This window comes from Cucurbita pepo, chromosome LG01, assembly GCF_002806865.2.
Source record: "Cucurbita pepo subsp. pepo cultivar mu-cu-16 chromosome LG01, ASM280686v2, whole genome shotgun sequence".
Lineage (NCBI taxonomy): Eukaryota > Viridiplantae > Streptophyta > Magnoliopsida > Cucurbitales > Cucurbitaceae > Cucurbita > Cucurbita pepo.
Genome location: NC_036638.1, coordinates 17354124 through 17373036, shown reverse-complemented (window position 1 = coordinate 17373036; position 18913 = coordinate 17354124). Strand labels below are relative to the sequence as shown.

Genomic DNA, 18913 nt, shown 5'->3' with positions numbered 1-18913 from the left:
ACTTTGATAGCATATAAGTTGGGTAGAGAATTGACGATTAGCCACATCTCCCCTCCCTGTACTACATTTTGGGGTATTTTAACCCCAATGAGGGTAGACATAACTTTAGTGAGCAGTCAACACCTTTGTATTAACACAACAAAAATAGTAAAGATTTATCTAGTATAAAAGTAAAAAAGATTTGGAATAGACATACCACTTTCGGGACAAGCATGATTGGGACATCTGACACACAACCGTAGACAACATGTTTAGACAAATATGACCGTAACATCCTGCCTCAATCCCCACCCTGCTTCACCCCATTACTTGATTTCCTACTTCCGACAAAAAATAAATGAACAACTTTATACGGATAGAAAATAAAAATAGGAAGTATAGACAGGGATAGAGAAAAAGTCTTCGTTCCCACTCGTCCCATGGACAACTCTTAAGTGGCTAGGGTTCACGAAAGTCAAATATGGTGGTTAGATGAATGGACCAGCGTTTGATGAGTATATAGTAAAACCAAAGAAAAGAAAAGAAAATAGAGAAGGTATAAACAAGGGAGTAAGAATTGCCGACTACCCACATTCTCCTACAGTACACTTGGGGGCATTTTAACGTTACGGGTGTAGACATAATTTTGACGAGCGGTCGTACACCCCGTATTAACACAAGAATAGTAAAAGTTTATCAAATATGAAAGCAAGTCAAAAGAATTTGGAACAAATATATATCAATGGATCACACGTACTAAACAAGCATGATCGTGACATTCGACATGCACCAACTTCTTCGTTCCCACCCGTGCCATGGAATAAAGAGCGGGCGATGAGCGTTTAAAGGAGGAGGAGGGGGGCGAGGGGTTGGGAAACGGGAGGGGCAATAATTGTAAGCCAATACGGTCACGTTAACTGAGCCATATGTGTGGGCATAGGGAATTGAATTGGTCCACTAACCCTAACCCATTTCTTTTTATTTATTTAATTTAATTTAATTTAATTTAACTTATTTATTTGAGAGTAGGGACAAATTAGCATTCTATCTTTTTCATCTGCGCTCGTGCCAGACACTGCCCCCTCCCCACTCATTAAATATTCTCTTTTTTTTTTTTCAATTTTTAAAATGGAGATCCTCTCGTTTGGGCCATCGGCCCAATCAGATTGATATCCAAATACGTATTTGGGCTCAAATACAGGCCTTCCGTCTCTTCTCGGCCCAAAGATAATTGGGCCCACTTAGTGCGAGTCCATGGACCTAGCCCATTGCCTAATTCTGGCCCATTGTGGCTCCACGTTGTTTGGATAGATTGATTAAATAAATAAACACTCATATTATAAATTATAAACTATTTTTTTAGTACATAAATATGGTACGAGAGTTTGAACCTCTAACCTTAAAAGAACATATGAATTATAAAATTTATAGGATTTTTAAAAAATTGATACGAAATTTAAATAATTTAATTTAATTTTGTACCGAAATGTTATTTTTATCAAAATTAGTTAATTTTAGATTTTATTTATTTATTTTGTTAAAATTAGTGAATAAATTAAACGAATAAAAATTACCGACACTTATTTCTTAAATTGAAAATAAAAAATTGATATAATTTAGTAAATTGAAAAAATAAAAAAGAGAATTGATGGGTAATTTACCAAATTCTTTTCTTGCTTCTTTTTGCTGCATCAGCAATTCACCGCTGTCAACGCTGCTCCGACACCGCCACCTGTATCCTTAATTCTTCAAATAATCATTTTTTTAATCTAATTTCTGAAAAAATAATTCTCCACCAATATACGAGCGCGTTTCTAATACGCGCACTTCAAAGAGCGTGAGCCTATCATCACACGAACTCTATCAGCCAAAAGACAAATAAAAAAATTCTTTTGAGAAAGCCTCACCGGAAGAACTAAAAAGCTGAAATTCCCAAAATACCCTCACCGGAAAAGGCTTCCCGGGATTCTGAATGTATTGAAACGTCGTCGTTTGTCAGCTGCAAAAAAGCGGGAATTTTGAGCTCTCCGGCGGGCAAAGTAGTCCAAAGAAAGAACTCGAAGATCGAGATTCTGAGCAGTGTCTTTGTCTGCCTCTGTACTCCAAACACGATTCTTTCCTCCACCTTTTAATTTCTCTCTCAAAAACCCTAAAACCCTTTGAATTCATGTAAGAAAAGTATCATTTTCTTTAAAATTTAGTCGTAATTTCGAAAACCCTTTGAACCCTTTGAGTGTTTTGAATCCCATTTGCCTCGAATATCATTTTCTTCTCTGTTTGAGTTCATTTCAAGCTCCATTTCTTGTAGAGAAAAACCCAATTTCTCTCTGCTTTTCTTAGAACAAAGCTTGCAAAATGGCAGCTCGAGCGCTAAACAGCGCTCACAGAGCTTTAAATTCGTTCTTATTTGTTGTTTTAGCCTCATTTTTGGCCAATATAGCTTTCGTTACAGCTAAATCAACCATCGAGCCATGTTCGAACGCTGATTCTTGCAATGCTCTTCTCGGCTACACTCTCTACACCGATCTTAAGGTTTCTGAGGTTGCTTCGCTGTTTCAAGTCGACCCCATTTCGATTCTCACAGCCAATGCCATAGATGTTTCATACCCAGATGTTGAAAATCACATTCTGCCTTCGAAACTCTTCATTAAAATCCCCATTTCTTGTTCTTGCGTTGATGGGATTCGTAAATCGGTTTCGACACGGTACAAGACTCGCCCATCTGATACTCTTTTGTCGATTGCTGATACTATCTATGCTGGTTTGGTCTCGTCGGATCAGATTCGTGAGGCGAATTCGATATCAGATCCCTCTGTTCTTGATGTTGGACAGACACTTGTTGTGCCACTTCCTTGTACTTGTTTTAATGGGACAGACAATTCTTTGCCTGCTATTTACTTGTCTTACGTTGTTCAAGTTGAAGATACTTTGACAGGGATTGCGGTTAGATATTCCACCACTATTACTGATTTGATGAATGTTAATGCTATGGGAAACCCGAGTATTAAGGCTGGTGACATCTTGGCCGTCCCCTTGTCAGGTATGTTTTGGAGAAATTTTGGGATGTTTAATGTTTTGTTGAGTGCTTGATTTTTGAGGCTGTGAATTGTTAGAAGCTAATGATGTCTTGTTTGGTTTGCTGCATTATTTGGGTGTTGAAGGAAATATATTGAATACTGTGCCATGTTTAGTCGTAAGGCAGTGTAACAGCTCAAGCCCACCACGAGCCGATATTGTTGTCTTTAGGCCTCTCTTTTGGGCTTTCTCTCAAGGTTTTAAAACGTGTCTATACCATTATAAGAAATGATTCTTATCTAGAATCGATGTGGGATTTCACAATCCATCTCCTGTCGTAGCCCAGTGTCCTCGCTTGTACTCGTTTCCTTCTCTAATCGATGTGGGACCCCCAATTGTGAGATCTCATATCGATTGGGGAGGAGAACAAAACATTCTTTATAAGGGTACGAAAACCTCTCCCTAGCAGATGGGAAGCCCAAAAGGAAAATCCTAGTTTGGACAATATCTATGAGTGGTTGGCTAAGGCCGTTACAAATGGTATTAGAGCCAAAAACCGCACGGTATGCCTACGAAGAGGCTGAAACCCAAAGAGGGTGGACACCAAGCGGTGTGCCAGTGACGACGCTGGATTTCGAAGGGGAGTGGATTGTGAGATCCCACATCGGTTGGAGTTGGAAACAAAACATTCTTTATATGGGTGTGGAAACCTCTCCCAGCACACACGTTTTAAAACCTCCAAAGAGGACAATATCTGTTAGCGGTGGGCTTAGGCTGTTATAGTATAACATACTCATGACTAAGGTTTAGTTTGGATCAAACACAAAAAAACAGTCAAAATTTCCTCATAATCCTTTGTAATGCCTACATAATTAACCCCAAAGATGGCCTAATTGTTCCTGAACTTGAGAGCGTATGTTCATTTTCATTTCTACAGCCTGTGCATCTAAGTTTCCAAGATACTCCTCCGACTTCGGCTTGATCGTGCCAAACGGAAGCTACGCGATTACCGCAAGTCATTGCGTGCAATGTAGCTGCGGGCCGGGGAATCGCAAGTAATAATTGAGTAGCTTTTTTACTTGAATTGTTGTGGTGGTATGAAGATTGATGGTTTTGATTTGCTTGATTGTTTGTTTTGAAACAGTCTGTACTGCATGCCTGCGCCCTTTGCCGTTTCTTGTTCAAGTATGCAATGCAGAAACAGCAATCTAATGCTTGGGAACTATACTGCTCAGCAGAGTAGTGCAGGTTGCAATGTTACATCTTGTAGTTATGGTGGTTTTGTAAATGGCACCATATTGACGACGTATGTCTTGTTTCTCCTCGCTTGGTTTCGAGCTTTTCGATTATGTTGTCGTTTCATCCAAACAGTCTTTTTGATGAATCTTTATTTGTATTTCACAGGTTGTCTTCGAATCTTCAGCCTCGATGCCCAGGTAACCTTGATTCTTAGAAAAGCTTACCTTTTAGGTTGTTTGGTTTGGCGGGGTTTTCTATGTGAGATCCTATATCGGTTGGAGAGGAGAACGAAACATTTTTTATAAGGGCGTTGAAACTTCTCTCTAGCAGACGCGTTTTAAAACCATGAGGCTGATGACGATACGCAATGAACCAAAACAGACAATATTTTAGTAGGCTTGGGCTGTTACAAATGGTATAAGAGCCAGTTACTAGGCGGTGTGCCAACGAAGACATTGGGCCCTCGAGGGGGGTGGATTGTGAGATCCCACCTCGGTTGGAGAGGGGAACGAAGCATTCCTTATAAGGGTGTGGAAACCTCTCCCTAGCAGACACGTTTTAAAACCGTGAGGTTGATTGTGATACATAATGGGCCAAGGCGAACAATATTTGCTAGTGGTGGGCTTGAGTTGTTACAAATGGTATCAAAGCCAGTCACTGGGTGGTCTGCCAGCGAGGACGCTAGGCCTCTAAGAGGGGTGGATTGTGAGATCCCACGTCGGTTGGATAGGAGAACGAAGCATCCCTTATAAGGGTGTGGAAATCTCTCCCTAACAGACGCGTTTTAAAGCCGTGAGGCTGACGGCGAAACATAACGAGTCAAAGTAGACATTATTTGCTAGTGGTGGGGTGGGGCGGTAACAAATGGTGTCAGAGCCAGTCATCAGGCGTTGTGCCAGCGAGGACGCTGGTCCCCAAGAGGGGTGGATTGTAAGATCCCACATCGGTTGGAGAGTGGAACGAAGCATTCCTTACAAGGGTGTGGAAATCTCTCCCTAGCAGACGTGTTTTAAAATTATGAGACGGATGGTAATACGTAACGAGCCAAAGCAGACAATATTTGCTAGTGGTGGGCTTGGGCCATTACATTCTAACTACTAAAGATGTGGTTTTACTGATAGATAGTCGTTTTCGAGCGTGTTTAGTGGACCATATACGTGGAATGATGAATCCACGATAAAAATTTTGAGTTCTTCAGATATATGCCAACCATATCATGTTGTTCTTCATGGTGATTCTATATTACAGGGCCACAGCAATTTCCCCCGCTTAAAGCCCCACCTACTACAGTAATCAGAGATTCAAATTTTGCACCTGCACCTGCTCCTCAATCTGATGGCACTGGATCACCTGCACCCAGATCAGGATTGATCCCTTCATCAATTGGATCTCTCCCCGGACTCCCGCCAGCCAGTGGCCCCGTTGGTACCGGGTTTAGCTCGCCATCTTCCAGTTCTTCCTCATCGTTGGCGAATCCGTTAGGTAGTATCCTTGCTGCCTTGATGTTATTTATGGTTGCCTATTTCTTAACATCATTTTCATTGTAAAGTTTTTTTTGAGTCTTTTTCTTTGATTTCATGTAATTGTACTATCTGTGTTACCGTTCACGTAAGATTGCTACTTGTTTCATCCATTTCAAGCTTGCTATTTCTTAGTTGTTGTTGAGATGAAGATTCTGTTGCCTATTGGACACTATATTCTTGAGAGGAGATGTTAAGATTTTATTGATTCAGATGCTCTAAGCTAGAGAACTATGGTGGGCCACTTGTTTCCCCAGCGAATAAGTTAGCCACGTGAAATTCAGACGTTGCGGACAATATCGATGTTTACTTGAGCTGGGATTATATTTGAGAGATATTTTGGAAAGGACTAAAAATGAGTAGGCAACGACAGTTTTGATAACATACAACTTGGGTAGAAAGAATTGACAACTAGTTACATTTCCTATAGTACATTTTGGGGTGTTTTAGACCTTACAGATGTAGACATGATTTTGGTGATTGGTCATACACCTCGTCTTTGTCCTGCTATTCATGGCAATCGCCCTTTTGAGGGTAGTTGGTGACTACTCTTTCCTAATGCGAACTAGCGGAATAGGCCTCTTTCAGGGTTGGAAGACCATAACTTACTAAATAAACACAGCCCTAGACATTTAGTAAAACTTAGTTTAGAAATATTTATAATTAGTTTCAAAATTACCCTAATTAATTTTCATATCAAGTGGACTCGAACGAAGCTCATTTCGAGCAAATGCTGATTGATCTTCAAATCTAGAACAAGATCCACAACAATAAATTCACTGATTTAAATTCCAAGTTTGAAAAGCTTGTCATAACACAAAGTAGAACTGGAAATGAAGTTTATGTACAAGATTTACAATTCTAACCGTAATTAACACAACCAAAAAGAACGAATAATCAAAAGAAAAAACAAACAATGCCATAAGAAATGTTAACAGTTATTTACATCACTTGAAAGAACGAATAATGAACAGGAAAATGAACCCCAAACAATATCTTACATTTGTTGAACATAGCTTCTTCAGAGCACCTTCATCACTGCTTTGCTTGTATGGTGAACACCAGTGGCAGCCAGTTTCAATATAGCACGACCCTGGTACAAGCTGCAATATGCAAAACCCGTGACGAACAGACAAAGTCATCAAACAATTAATCCGAAACTTAAGACAAAAGTTACTATTTATACTTAGATGAACAACCTTGGTAAGATCTGATTAAAACCTATTTGAAAGATAAGATGATAGATCGACAGAGATGTGTGAAAGCCCATTGGTTAGATAAAGTTCTTTCTGCCCTTGGGATGAAATTGAAGTGGGATACTAAAACTAATGAATTTGAGAGTGACTATTCCTAGGGTCACCAGATTAGCCCATTCAAGAATCAATGAATGAAATGTTTCATTTCCTCCCCACATATTTCGAGAGATAAAAAAGGTGAGCTCAGCCTAGGTATGAAATGGTAAAACAACTTAAGGTTTGAGCATATGCATAAGCATTCAAGAACTCCAGGATGAGGGCTTCTAGTTTGATGGCAAGCTTCGTACATTGGATTTTAGATCCAAGCATGTGATAGGAATCGCAGACCTCCACAATGGTATGATATTATTTACTTTGAGCATAAGCTTTCATGGCTTTGTTTTTGGTTTCTCCAAAAGGCGTCATACCAATGGAGATGTATTCCCTACTTATAAACCCATGATCACTCCCTTAATTAGTCGATGCGGGATTCCCTCCCAAAATCCTCCCTTCAAACAAACAAAGTACACCATAGAGTCTTCCCTAAGGCCTATGGAGCCTTCGAACAACCTCCCCTTAATTGAGACTCGACTTCTTTCTCTGGTGTCCTCAAACAAAGTACAACCTTTGTTCGACACTTGAGTCACTTTTGACTACACCTTCGAGACTCGCAACTTCTTTGTTCAACATTTAAGGATTTTTTTGACATGGCTAAATTAAGGGCATGATTCTGATACCATGTTAGGAATCACATATCTCCACGATGATATGATATTGTCTACTTTTAGCCTAAGCTCGTATGGCTTTACTTTTGGTTTCCCCAAAAGGCCTCATACCAATGGCGATGTATTCCTTAATTATAAACTCATGATCATTCCCTTAATTAACCGATGTGGGATTCCCTCCCAACAATCCTCAACGATATTTATTCTTATAATTCAACAATCATAAGCTCTCCTATCAAGTGCTTTTTCATATTCTACATGAAGTATCCGGAAAAACGAAATGGCGATCATTTTCAATAAAGACATATAAATCAAGGAAAACTGACCCCGCCAATGCAAGTCCCCAAGTGGCCAAGGAATAAAACAGCAGCCCAGCATGCCAAATTTCAAACATCTTCTCCATTTTGCTGCCCATACCCTTCAGCGCTTTTGCTATTGCTGCAAACAGATAAACACAATAGCACAACATGTTAACTCAACAAGTTCCATTGCTCGAGCGTAATCCCCACGGTCCATAGGTCAAATTAACAAAACGAAAGACGTACTTTTCTGCAGCTCTTCAGGTGATACATTCTGCATTTTGGAAAACTAGAATATTTAAGATTCATTACAGAAATCTAGACAGAAATTTGCATTCAAAGTGATAGGCATACCCGGGTATTCGGGTTGGACATAATACATCTAGCCATGAAGTGGGCAACTGCATCCACCACATGTTCTTCAGATACAATCACATAGCTTTCATCATCAATCCCACTCCATTCTTCAACTTTACTAGGAACCATATCTTCAGTAACCCATATCCACCAACTGGGTGCATCACGGCTAACATTCACAAGAATCTCAGCTGTGTGCGAATCAGCTCCTAACCAAAGAATCAACCAAGGGAGAGAAAAAAGCATCAAGCAATCAATATGAAAAATGGATTATGTTTGGTTCAAGAAAGGAAGAAAGAAAAACCTGTAGCTTCCCTGAAAGGAAACTCATAGGTAATTCCATCTTTTGATGCTTCGTTGAGGGATTTAATTTCATTCAAGAACTTTTCAGAATCCACCGTCGCAACGAGACGAGCGTACAACTGAGATTTACAAGGTCCAAATACGACTTGAGTTCATCGCAGGAGTAATGATAAACAATACAATAATTGAAAGGAAACAAGTGCCATACTATGATCGTCATGTATTGCGTTCATGTACCAACTTAAACAGGAAAAATAATGCAAAACCATTTACCCTATCGGCATAAACTAAATTAGGGCAGGAAACTGAACGATTCGTAATTGAAATTAACGCTCGATTCTAAAAATCAAAGGTAAAATCACATAATCGGCAAAGAATAATTGATGATTCCGAAAAGAGAAGGCAAATAAATCGTTCCAGCCCTAAAATTAGGAACAGCGCGAAATTTCAATCCAAGATAAACTAAAAAATGAATCAAAAGCTTGAAAAAAGAGGGCAAACGGATGAATTACATCAGGGGGACAATCCTTCAACAAGCAGTGCGATTCAGATAGCTGCTGAAGGAGGTCGAGATTTTGCTCGAGCAAATTCCTCAATCTCCGATTCTCCGATCGCAGAGCCTCAAGCTGTTCTTCCTCTGTAAGATTGCGCTCGGCGGCATCGTTGCTAGGTTTATGGTGATGACAACGCTCAATCGCAGTCCAGGCCACGTCTGCGACCTCCATGACCGTCTTGGCCACCTCCAGAGCGCCATGGCCGCCCTTCATCTGGAGAAACCTTCGGTTGCAATCAAATGAACTTCGAAGAGATTTTCTTCCACGGAACTTCGAAGGATAATTATCGTAAAACCTGAAACCGGATTTTTGTAAGGATCATCATATATATACACAAATTGATATATTTTGATTGTTATGAATGATTGCAATCAAATAAAGCGGCTTGCAATAGGGCTTGCATTGATCAAAGGAATTAAATGAACCTACAACTAAAATCATAATCAAATTATTTCCACTTACCAATCAAAATTCAAGAACAAGCGAGAGGAAGAAAATAAAAAATTGAAGTGTTGGTGCAAATTAGAGAAAAATCAGATCGATAGCCTATCCCTATGAATATCATTAATAATACTCGAATCAATAATTAACTAAAAATTACAGGTTTGACTTTTAATTACAAAAGAAATTGCTTTCTTTAACCTAAATTATTGTAATCTATTTTCTAATTTTGGCAAATTTGAAATAAATCCATTTCTAGGTGGATTTTTGTTCATGCTGGTAATTTTTTTTTTCCTCATTCAATTATGTGCACATTTCGAGACTATACGGTTCATCAAGTCTTTGATTCTATGTTCAAGCCCACTACTAGTATATATTCTTTGATTCTATGTTCAAGCCCACTACTAGTATATATTGTTCACTTATCCGTTTTAGTCTGTTAGGTATCGCCAATGCGTTTACTGAGGAGAAGTTTTCACACACTTATCATAATTCATCCCTTCTAGGGGCTGGTGTCCTCCCCTTTCATCCCTTCGGGGGGCTAGCGTCCTCCCCTTTCATCCCTTCGGGGGGCTAGCGTCCTCCCCTTCCCAAAGAAAAATTATATATACACGTCATGAATTCAACTTATTAATCTGACCTAAACCCATAAATCACAGTAGGAGTCGTAATCTTCTTCTAGTGACCCTTGTAGCTAATTACCTAATGACACAACGTGAATTTACCATAAAGTCGTTTATGATTACCCACTTTAGATAATCTTGGTGGTTAATTGTCCGATCATAAAATGTGTAATTACCATGAAGTCATTGAGGATCACCCACTTTCAATGATCTTGGTAGCTAATTGTCTGATCACGCAATGTATAATTACCATAAAGTCATTTACGTCACGCATTTTGAATGGCCTTAGTGGCTAATTACCGAATCACACGACGTGTAATTCCAATAAATACTTACGGCCGACAATAAACAAGACAAACAATAAGAGAAACATGTTAAACGAGTTGATAAATCAGACCAATGGTTCAATCAATTAAACAATAAAGATTAACATGTAAACATTCTATAAGTTAAGAAAAAAGTTTCCGACAACTAGAAGAGAGAGTAAAAACGTTTCAATTTCTCGTTTCCTACTTTTTTTTTCTCTTAGCTGTCAAAATTTTTAATGGTAGTGTTCGATATAAATCTAAATAATGATAAAATACGAGACGAAATACTAGATTTTGACTTTTGACTTTGACTTACAAATCTTCTAGAAAGCCTCGAAAAGCTTTTCGTCGACGTCGGAAGCTAAGTATCAGTGTGCTCCCCGTCAGAAAGAAGGGTTCTGACTTCATTTGCAAGATCCATGACATGTTTATCTTCCCATCCTGAGCAAAGAATGGTTGAACAGCAAGAACATTTAAGCACAAAACAAGAGAAAAAGCCAAGTTGGATCTAAATTCAACATGTTATAGAGTAGCAGGAACTTACCAAACTGAAGAAGAGCCTTTTCAAGTTGAAAAAGGTAGTCCTTGTTGGGTCCTGAGGGCCCTTGCGCATCAACTATCTGCCTGCACATTCATGCAGTTCTGATGCTGTCAAATTGAACTTAAATGATCACTAACCACCACCAATGAACCGACAGTTTAATCGGTTCAGTTCGGGCGTTTTCTGTTTGCTTTACGTTGGTTGGTTTTGCAGTTTTGTAACAGCCCATGCCCACCGCTAGCAGATAATGTCCACTTTGGCCCGTTATGCCGTCAGCCTCATAGTTTTAAAACACGTTTGCTAGGGAAAGGTTTCCACACCCTTATAAGGAATACTTTGTTCCCCTCTCTAACCGATGTGGGATTTCACAATCCACCCCTCTTGGGGTCCTAGCGTCCTCACTGGCACACTTCCTAATGACTGACTTTGATACCATTTGTAACAACCCAAGTCCACCGCTAGCAGATATTGTCCTCTTTGACCCGTTACGTATCACAGTTAGCCACACGGTTTTAAAACGCGTCTGCTAGGGAGAAGCTTCCACACTCTTATAAGGAATGCTTCGTTTCCCTCTCCAATTGATGTGAGATCTCACAATCCACTGACCTTGGAGATCCAACGTCCTCGCTGGCACACTGCTTGGTGACTGGCTCTAATACCATTTGTAATAGCCCAAGCCTACCGCTAGCAGATATTGTCCGCTTTGGCCAGTTACGTATCATCACCAACCTCACAATTTTAAAATGCATCTACTAGGGAGAGGTTTTCACACCCTTGTAAGGAATACTTCATTCCCCTCTCCAACCAACGTGGGATCTCACAATCCACCCCCCTTCGAGGCCCAACATCCTCACTGACACACCGCCCAGTGACTGCCTCTAATACCATTTGTAACAGCCCAAGCCCACCACTAGCAAATATTATCCGCTTTGGCACCGTTACGTATCACCCTCAGCCTCACAGTTTTAAAACACGTATGCTAGGGAGAGATTTCCACACCTTTATAAGCAATGTTTCGTTCCCCTCTCCAACCAACGTGGGATCTCACACGTTTTTATGTGATACACTTAACAATTCTACTAATCATTTCAAGTCTCAATAAGCGTAAGAAGTGTAAACATCATATCGAAATCGAACACATACTTAGCAATCTCCTCGAGTGACGCAGGGCCAAGGTAATTCTTGTTTAGCTTCTTGTCTGGAGATGCAATATATCTGTGGCATAGAACTCACTGCTAATATCATTCTCTAGAAAGTAAGTGTACATATATATATTGTTGAATACTGCTACTTACACCATTACTCCAGAAACAACAGGGGTGATAGCCATGGGGTCCTAAAAAGTTGAGCAGCTTTCAATAAGGTAACAGCAGCAAGTATATCAAGAACGCTTAAGATATTTCAGCCTTGGATGAACTGAAACTTACATTGAAAAAGTCCACATATTCTTTTTTGTCATATTGTTTCTCTCTCACTTCTAAATGCTATGGAACACATGACAAAAACAGAAGAAAAATCGTCAAGAAAGTCGTTACATCGATGAACAATGTCGGTCGATGAACGATCGAGCTACCCAATGCAGATCAATCAAAGATGAAAGCTACTAATAACATAAAAATGGGATAGAATCAGTGAAAAGGAGAAAATTTTAGCCAACAAAACGTGTAGATAGAAAAGAGTTGAAGAACTTACATTTAGTGCAGTCTCTTTATCCTCTTTTCTGGTGATCTTGTATGCAACGCCCCACTTTGGCCACAAAAGTTGAATGAATTAGCCTCACTTTAATAGCTTTGTTAATCCAAAGTATAATTTTATAACATGAACATACCCCCTTGAGTATAGTGGAATTCGACGTCTTAAAATATGCTCATGACCCACCACACTGATTCTCGGGAGGTTTGGTAAGAGCCCAAGTCCACCGCTAGATGATATTGTCCTCATTGGACTTTCCCTTTCGGGAAACGCGTCTATTAGGAAGAGGTTTTCACACCTTTATAAAGAATGTTTCATTTCCCTCTCCAACCGATGAGGGATCTCACAATCCACCCCTTTTGGGAGCCTAGCATCCTTGCTGGCACACCACTTGATGCCTGGCTCTGATACCATTTGTAACAGCTCAAGCCCACTGCTAGCATATGTTGTTCTCTTCAGGCTTTCCCTTTCGGACTTCCCCTCAAGGTTTTAAAACAGCGTCTGTTAGGGAGAGGTTTCCACACTCTTATAAGGAATGTTTCGTTCTCCTCTCCAACCAATGTGGGATCTCATAATCCACCCCCCTTGGGGACCCAGCGTCCTCGTTGGCATACCACCCGGTGTCTGGCTCTGATACCATTTGTAACAGCTCAAGTCCACCGCTAGCACATATTGTCCTCTTCGAGCTTTCCATTTTGGGCTTCCTCTCAAGGTTTTAAAACGCGCTTGTTAGGAAGAGGTTTCCACACCTTTATAAGAATGTCTTGTTCCCCTCTCCAATCGATGTGGGATCTCACAATCCACCCTCTTTGGGACCCAACGTCCTCACTAGCACACCTCCTGATGCCTGGCTTTGATACCATTTGTAAAAGTTCAAACCCACCACTAGCAAATATTGTTCTCTTTGGGCTTTCCCTTTCGAGTTTCCTCTCAAGGTTTTAAAACACGTCGATTAAGGAGATGTTTCCACACCATTATAAGTAATGTTTCGTTCCCCTCTCCAACCGACGTGGGATCTCATTGTTACGACCTAAGGGTATCCAAACATTATTCAACTTTCACCTAAATATTTACAATGCCTTTCATAAACCCCTAAAGCTAATATTCCTCCGAATAAACAAGAATCCAAAGCAGTGTCATCCAGGTACCAACTTTGCACCCAAAAGATCAGCAACGCCAATGTTTCTCTTAAGTACTCCACTAATTATAGAGCTATGATATCAACTTACTCCAACCTTACCAAAACAATGGAGACTCCACCATACATAAACAATACAGAGGCCAAGTCATAATTACAAAACTAAACCCAACATTCATCTTTGGCAATATACTTAATCAAGGAGAAGGGGGAAAAAAATCCAATCAGTAACAGCTAAAATTCCAGAATGATATGAACTTTTGAAGCCAAAAAAGCTTAACATTAAGCTCAAGAAACAATTCCCTCTTCCGAAACCACAACATTAAGCCCGATGACAAACAGTACAAGACACAATTAAGAACATCATAGACAAAGCCAAAAGGTTTCTTGTAATGTTTGAAACCAATAACCTCTAAACCTTTTCATCAATCCCAGAACACCAAGAATCACAATCCATAACTAAAGTGGTTTTTGTGCAGAGAAATTAAAGTGGGGTTTTCAAGAACATACACAAACTTCCCCTTCTGCAGGCTCCAATGTCACAGTTCTTCCAGGATATTCAGGCGTGCCTCTATGATCAGTACTCCCTAGTAACAAAAAAACACGCACAAATCAGACAGAAAGATATATATAGAAGAAATCCAAAAAACAGAGAGAAATCGGCCGAATGGGGACCTTGATAGAAGACACGGCGGTAGCCTTTGATACAGCCGGGTAACTTTTCGTCGTAGGGGAAGCCAGTTTTCCAAATGAGAGACCCGTACCCGAATACCCACATCACCATTTTTGATCGGAAGTGGCGGAGTAAGGGCGGAGCACGGCGTCTCTGTTATTTCCGCTCGGTTGTGGAGGGGAGATTTTTTTTTTTTCCGATTAATAAATGGGAGATGATGATAGGTTCCAATCATAAGGATCAACGTGGGGAATTCATATTTGATTCCTACTTGGGTGTTTTTGTACGATCCAAATTTTTGCTGTAGTGAATTTACCATAGTGCCCATGAACTAAATTCCCATTTACATTTTAGTTTATTTGGATAAATATTTATTGATGTTTGAACTAAAATTAATTATTATATTTTTTATTATTATAAAGTTTATGAATTTTCCTATTTAAATGGGTATTTTCTATCCTTTATTTGTAAATTTTTTTAAAGAAATCTCATTTAATTGAGAAATTAAAAAAAAAAAAAAAAGACAGGATAATGGTGAATGATTCACTTATTAAAGAACCTGATTTTCTACAAATATTGAAGAATTTTGCGGAGATTATATGGATTACAAGAACGAGAATAAGAATCTACCTATGCTATATGGTTGTAACTGAAAACGCTTTCAATTATCGAAAAATTAGGGTCAAAGTAGGAATAAAAAAAAATGAAAAGACAGATAAAGAAATCTACGTTGCTCGGATAAATTTCTTATATGAGATCTCACGTTTAGTTGATGACGATACGTAATAGGTCAAAGCGGACAATATCTGCTAGAAGTGGATTTAGGCTATTACAAATGGTATTAGAGTCAAACACCGAGCGGTGTGCGAGAGTACACTGAATCCTCAAAGGAAGTGGATTGTGAGATCTCACATTGGTTGGAGAAGAGAACGAAACCTTTCTTACAATGATGTAGAAACCTCGAGGCAAACAACGATATGTAACGGGTCAAAACTGACAATATCTACTAGTGATGAGTTTAGACTATTACAAACATATTAACGACGTATCTGATATGTAGTAGTATGTCATTGATCAATATATGTAAATAGTTAATTAGAAACATGTTATATATCTTTTCGTACTATCAACCCATATAATTCTTGTCTCTTATTTATGTTAGGACAAGATTGTCATTTTGTTCCCCGTTCTTGATCCTCAATATCTACACAACTGGAGGCTTGGCGGGACCGTCCGCCGTCTTCCCGGCAACATCACCGGTGATCGGCAATTGGGTGACGTGATTAGATTGTTTTGAGGTTTCAAAATCTATCCTCGTGCCCCAAATCAAAGTATACAATCCAAACATCACGATCGCCGCCCCAATCAAACTGCAACCATAAACGCATCGTTATAAAGAAGAACACAAACAAAACAAACAGGAGAAGTGTTATACCTTCCGACATGAACTTTGTCGGCCAAGAAAATGGAGCTGAGCGCCGCCGTGATGACCGTACAGAGAGGGCTGAATGACGTCACAAAAACCGGGCCGCGTTCCTTCATCACTACTCCTTGAACGTAATATGCAATTCCAGAGCATACTATTCCCTGTTACCTCTCTTTCATCAGTAACTTTTTTTTTTTCTTTCAATTTACCTCTAATTTTTCTGTGAAATTTAATAATTTCATTAATTTTTAATTTTTTTTTTGTTTAATAAATACTGATTTTAATTTTTTTTTATTGATTTTGGCGTTTTAAATTTATAGTTAATATTGAAAGAAAGTCCCACATCGACTGATTTAGCTAATAATCATGAATTTATAATCAACAAATATTATCTCTTAGTGTGAGATCTACTGAGAGCCCAGAGCAAATCTATTAGAGATATTTTTATTAATTTAACTTAAAAAAAGAAATTAGAGATGAGGTAAATTACGGAGTAAAGGATGGCCAGAAGTCTGGAATCCCAGCCGACAATCCAGACCATCATGTTACGTTCGGCGGCGAGGGTGACGGCGCCGCCTTCCACCGTTCCGGTCAGGCATATCAAAGCTGCCAGCGAAATCCCGGCAGGGTACATTGTCAATGTCATGGACTGCCCACACCAACAAACAATTAATACCCAAATTTTGAACCCACAGCTTAAAGAAACAGAGAATTCATGTCAGCCCTTTTGTTCACCTGTAAGATATAAAAGGCGGACGCGCAGAAGCAACTGATAAAGACGAAGATGCTGCCGGAGACCCAGTGCCGGTCTGTCGCCGGTTCGGTGTGGCTCATTTCGCTACGGCCAGTGCTCGGAAGGAAGTTGAAAGCCGGCCCTTTGTACAGGCTCATAACCATGGCTCCGGTGATCGCTATTACAGTTCCGGCTATCTTCGCTAAGCCATGTTTTTTCTTTAGGTTGACGATCTCCAGCCTGTTTAATAAAACGGTTATGTCTAATGTCTTATTTTGATACCACTTGTCATGTCGTGCCAAGCTTTGATGTTAATTGTTGTAGCGGAATGTCACAACCGAAATACTATGATACTAATTGTTATAGTGAAAGCGGAAGTAAGATCGATCGCACTCACACACCCACAAATAGAAATTAAATAAAGAGGCTCAAAGATTTATGTAGTTGAATTGTTCTAGAGCTTTAGGTACAATAGGGTATACCTGAAAATGACGGCCAGGATGAAGGTTATGGCTGGAAGGATGTTGATGGCGGCCGACGCAAATGTTGACGATGTGTACTTCATTCCCAAATAGTATAAATTCTGGTCGAGAACGGGCCTGAATTTGTTGATAATATATGTTTTAACGAGTTGAATTATGCTCAAATTAACTCTTACATCGAAACCTTTCAAATCATTCTTAAATAGGTTCTTATCCACTTGAAAACCTACAAAATTTTACAATCAATCTTTATCTGTGTAAAACGTATACCCAATTAACTAAAACGAGCCGAACTATGTTCAAATCGCACGAAAATCATATTCATAAACTTTTACCACGGGAAAGAGAAGATGAAGAAACCAAAAGAGAAATGAGAGAATTACTCTAGAAAACCGAGCAACAAAATTCGCCAGAAGACGGGCAATGTCATTCGAGGTCTCGTTTTCCTATCATACGAAAAACAATAGTTAAAATAGAGAACGGCTTTCATGCTCGAAAATCGAAAAATTATTCAATAAGGGTCGACACATTTATTATAACCTACAAACTCGAGGTATATCTAACGGTGTAAAACAGTCAGTCACGTTATCGTAATGACCTTCTCTATAGAGAAAGAGCTAGAAATCGACCTTTCGAGAATGAGAGCGAAAGGGGCAAGAATGACGGTGGCGACAGCATGGCGATAGACAGAAAACACAAAATGGTTAAGGCCATGCTTAAGAGAAATAGCGACAATGGTGTACATAACTGCAATTGAAGCCTGCAGGAACACGACAGCAAAATAAGCCTTCCTTATTTTCATCATTCTCCAAATTCTTCCACAAATTTCCATCTTGTTCTTGTTCTTGTCGGATATAGAACATGGGGGAGTACTTATAGAACAATGGAAATAATACACTTGTTGGGAATTGATGTAACCTAGTACTAATATTCTGTTCTCTTTCATTGAATTTGTTTCATTTTTGGGGAACTTGTTCTTAATTATGTCTTGATTCTTTGCCCATTTGTGTTGAGCTTTTTAATTCATTGAAAGCATATAATTTTTGTGCTTTGAACGAGAGAGTACATCGGACCGATGCTCCACAAGTCCAGCATCATTCCATAAGGATCAAAGATGCCTCAAAATGTACTATAGGGAAGACAAATATCAACTCTCTGCCACCTCTAGCCCTGTGACCTAAGCGAGCTAACTTGTGGCACATACATGTGTTATAACGTGAGCGAGCGTTGCGAGACGAGTATTTTAGGCGACTTCCTTCAAATGGGTTTTTCAAGGATAGTGTTAGATTGAACAGGTGTGTCGACATTGCACCCTCGCCCATATGTTGGAAGTTGATCTATGCACCTGCTATCTAGTACAAAGTCCATAAATGACTTAGCATGGATACAGGAGGGTCCATGTCTAAATAGAGCCTAAATCATTAGATATAAAGACACATGGGTTAGTTCTTGCATGTTTGAGAAGACTGATGACATCCTAGGACTTGGGATGACATCATGTCATTGAGAATCATACTGTTGGGAACCAAGATGATAAGATGAGATGCGACGTTGCATAAGAGAGAGAGACCTTTGTCTAGAGTAGAGGCAAGGTCAAATCAAATAACTTGGCCTAGTGTAAAGGCAAGTC

General features: G+C 39.5%; 4 protein-coding genes across 4 annotated transcripts; 1 reads left to right on the top strand and 3 right to left on the bottom strand.

Annotated features, from left to right (window-relative positions):
- Positions 1–1987: 1987 nt before the first annotated feature.
- Positions 1988–5902, top strand: LOC111790731 (lysM domain-containing GPI-anchored protein 1-like). Its single transcript, XM_023671796.1, has 5 exons — positions 1988–3019; positions 3932–4049; positions 4139–4300; positions 4399–4430; positions 5482–5902. Exons 1-5 carry the CDS (start codon positions 2335–2337, stop codon positions 5778–5780), a joined length of 1296 nt encoding a protein of 431 aa, XP_023527564.1. The 5' UTR covers positions 1988–2334; the 3' UTR covers positions 5781–5902.
- A 634-nt stretch (positions 5903–6536) lies between these two features.
- On the bottom strand, positions 6537–9794 carry LOC111780427. Its single transcript, XM_023660832.1, has 7 exons — positions 9689–9794; positions 9185–9521; positions 8674–8791; positions 8367–8578; positions 8259–8286; positions 8040–8151; positions 6537–6856 (listed from the first exon to the last, which is right to left on the bottom strand). Exons 2-7 carry the CDS (start codon positions 9437–9439, stop codon positions 6775–6777), a joined length of 807 nt encoding a protein of 268 aa, XP_023516600.1. The 5' UTR covers positions 9440–9521; positions 9689–9794; the 3' UTR covers positions 6537–6774.
- Positions 9795–10676: 882 nt separating this feature from the next.
- Positions 10677–14873, bottom strand: LOC111790483 (gamma-glutamylcyclotransferase 2-3). The gene is made up of 8 exons (XM_023671404.1): positions 14645–14873; positions 14480–14556; positions 12832–12885; positions 12567–12623; positions 12435–12475; positions 12283–12354; positions 11143–11222; positions 10677–11039 (listed from the first exon to the last, which is right to left on the bottom strand). Exons 1-8 carry the CDS (start codon positions 14751–14753, stop codon positions 10960–10962), a joined length of 570 nt encoding a protein of 189 aa, XP_023527172.1. The 5' UTR covers positions 14754–14873; the 3' UTR covers positions 10677–10959.
- A 973-nt stretch (positions 14874–15846) lies between these two features.
- On the bottom strand, positions 15847–18115 carry LOC111802203 (WAT1-related protein At1g21890-like). Its single transcript, XM_023686513.1, has 7 exons — positions 17913–18115; positions 17667–17729; positions 17284–17400; positions 16804–17041; positions 16559–16717; positions 16078–16229; positions 15847–16012 (listed from the first exon to the last, which is right to left on the bottom strand). The coding sequence occupies exons 1-7, from the start codon at positions 18113–18115 to the stop codon at positions 15847–15849; spliced, it is 1098 nt and encodes a 365-aa protein (XP_023542281.1).
- Positions 18116–18913: the final 798 nt, after the last annotated feature.

Coding starts and splice junctions, on each gene's coding strand:
- LOC111790731 (XM_023671796.1), top strand. CDS start 2,335: ATGGCAGCTCGAGCGCTAAACAGCGCTCACAGAGCTTTAAATTCGTTC. Junction 3,020..3,931: donor CTTGGCCGTCCCCTTGTCAG/GTATGTTTTGGA, acceptor TCATTTCTACAG/CCTGTGCATCTAAGTTTCCA. Junction 4,050..4,138: donor TGCGGGCCGGGGAATCGCAA/GTAATAATTGAG, acceptor GTTTTGAAACAG/TCTGTACTGCATGCCTGCGC.
- LOC111780427 (XM_023660832.1), bottom strand. CDS start 9,439: ATGAAGGGCGGCCATGGCGCTCTGGAGGTGGCCAAGACGGTCATGGAG. Junction 8,287..8,366: donor TGTCCAACCCGAATACCCGG/GTATGCCTATCA, acceptor TCCAAAATGCAG/AATGTATCACCTGAAGAGCT. Junction 6,857..8,039: donor TGGGGACTTGCATTGGCGGG/GTCAGTTTTCCT, acceptor TGCATATTGCAG/CTTGTACCAGGGTCGTGCTA.
- LOC111790483 (XM_023671404.1), bottom strand. CDS start 14,753: ATGGTGATGTGGGTATTCGGGTACGGGTCTCTCATTTGGAAAACTGGC. Junction 12,355..12,434: donor GTTGTTTCTGGAGTAATGGT/GTAAGTAGCAGT, acceptor TCTATGCCACAG/ATATATTGCATCTCCAGACA. Junction 11,040..11,142: donor AAAGGCTCTTCTTCAGTTTG/GTAAGTTCCTGC, acceptor TTCTTTGCTCAG/GATGGGAAGATAAACATGTC.
- LOC111802203 (XM_023686513.1), bottom strand. CDS start 18,115: ATGGAAATTTGTGGAAGAATTTGGAGAATGATGAAAATAAGGAAGGCT. Junction 17,730..17,912: donor TTCGCTCTCATTCTCGAAAG/GTCGATTTCTAG, acceptor TTCGTATGATAG/GAAAACGAGACCTCGAATGA. Junction 17,401..17,666: donor TTGTTGCTCGGTTTTCTAGA/GTAATTCTCTCA, acceptor CAACAAATTCAG/GCCCGTTCTCGACCAGAATT.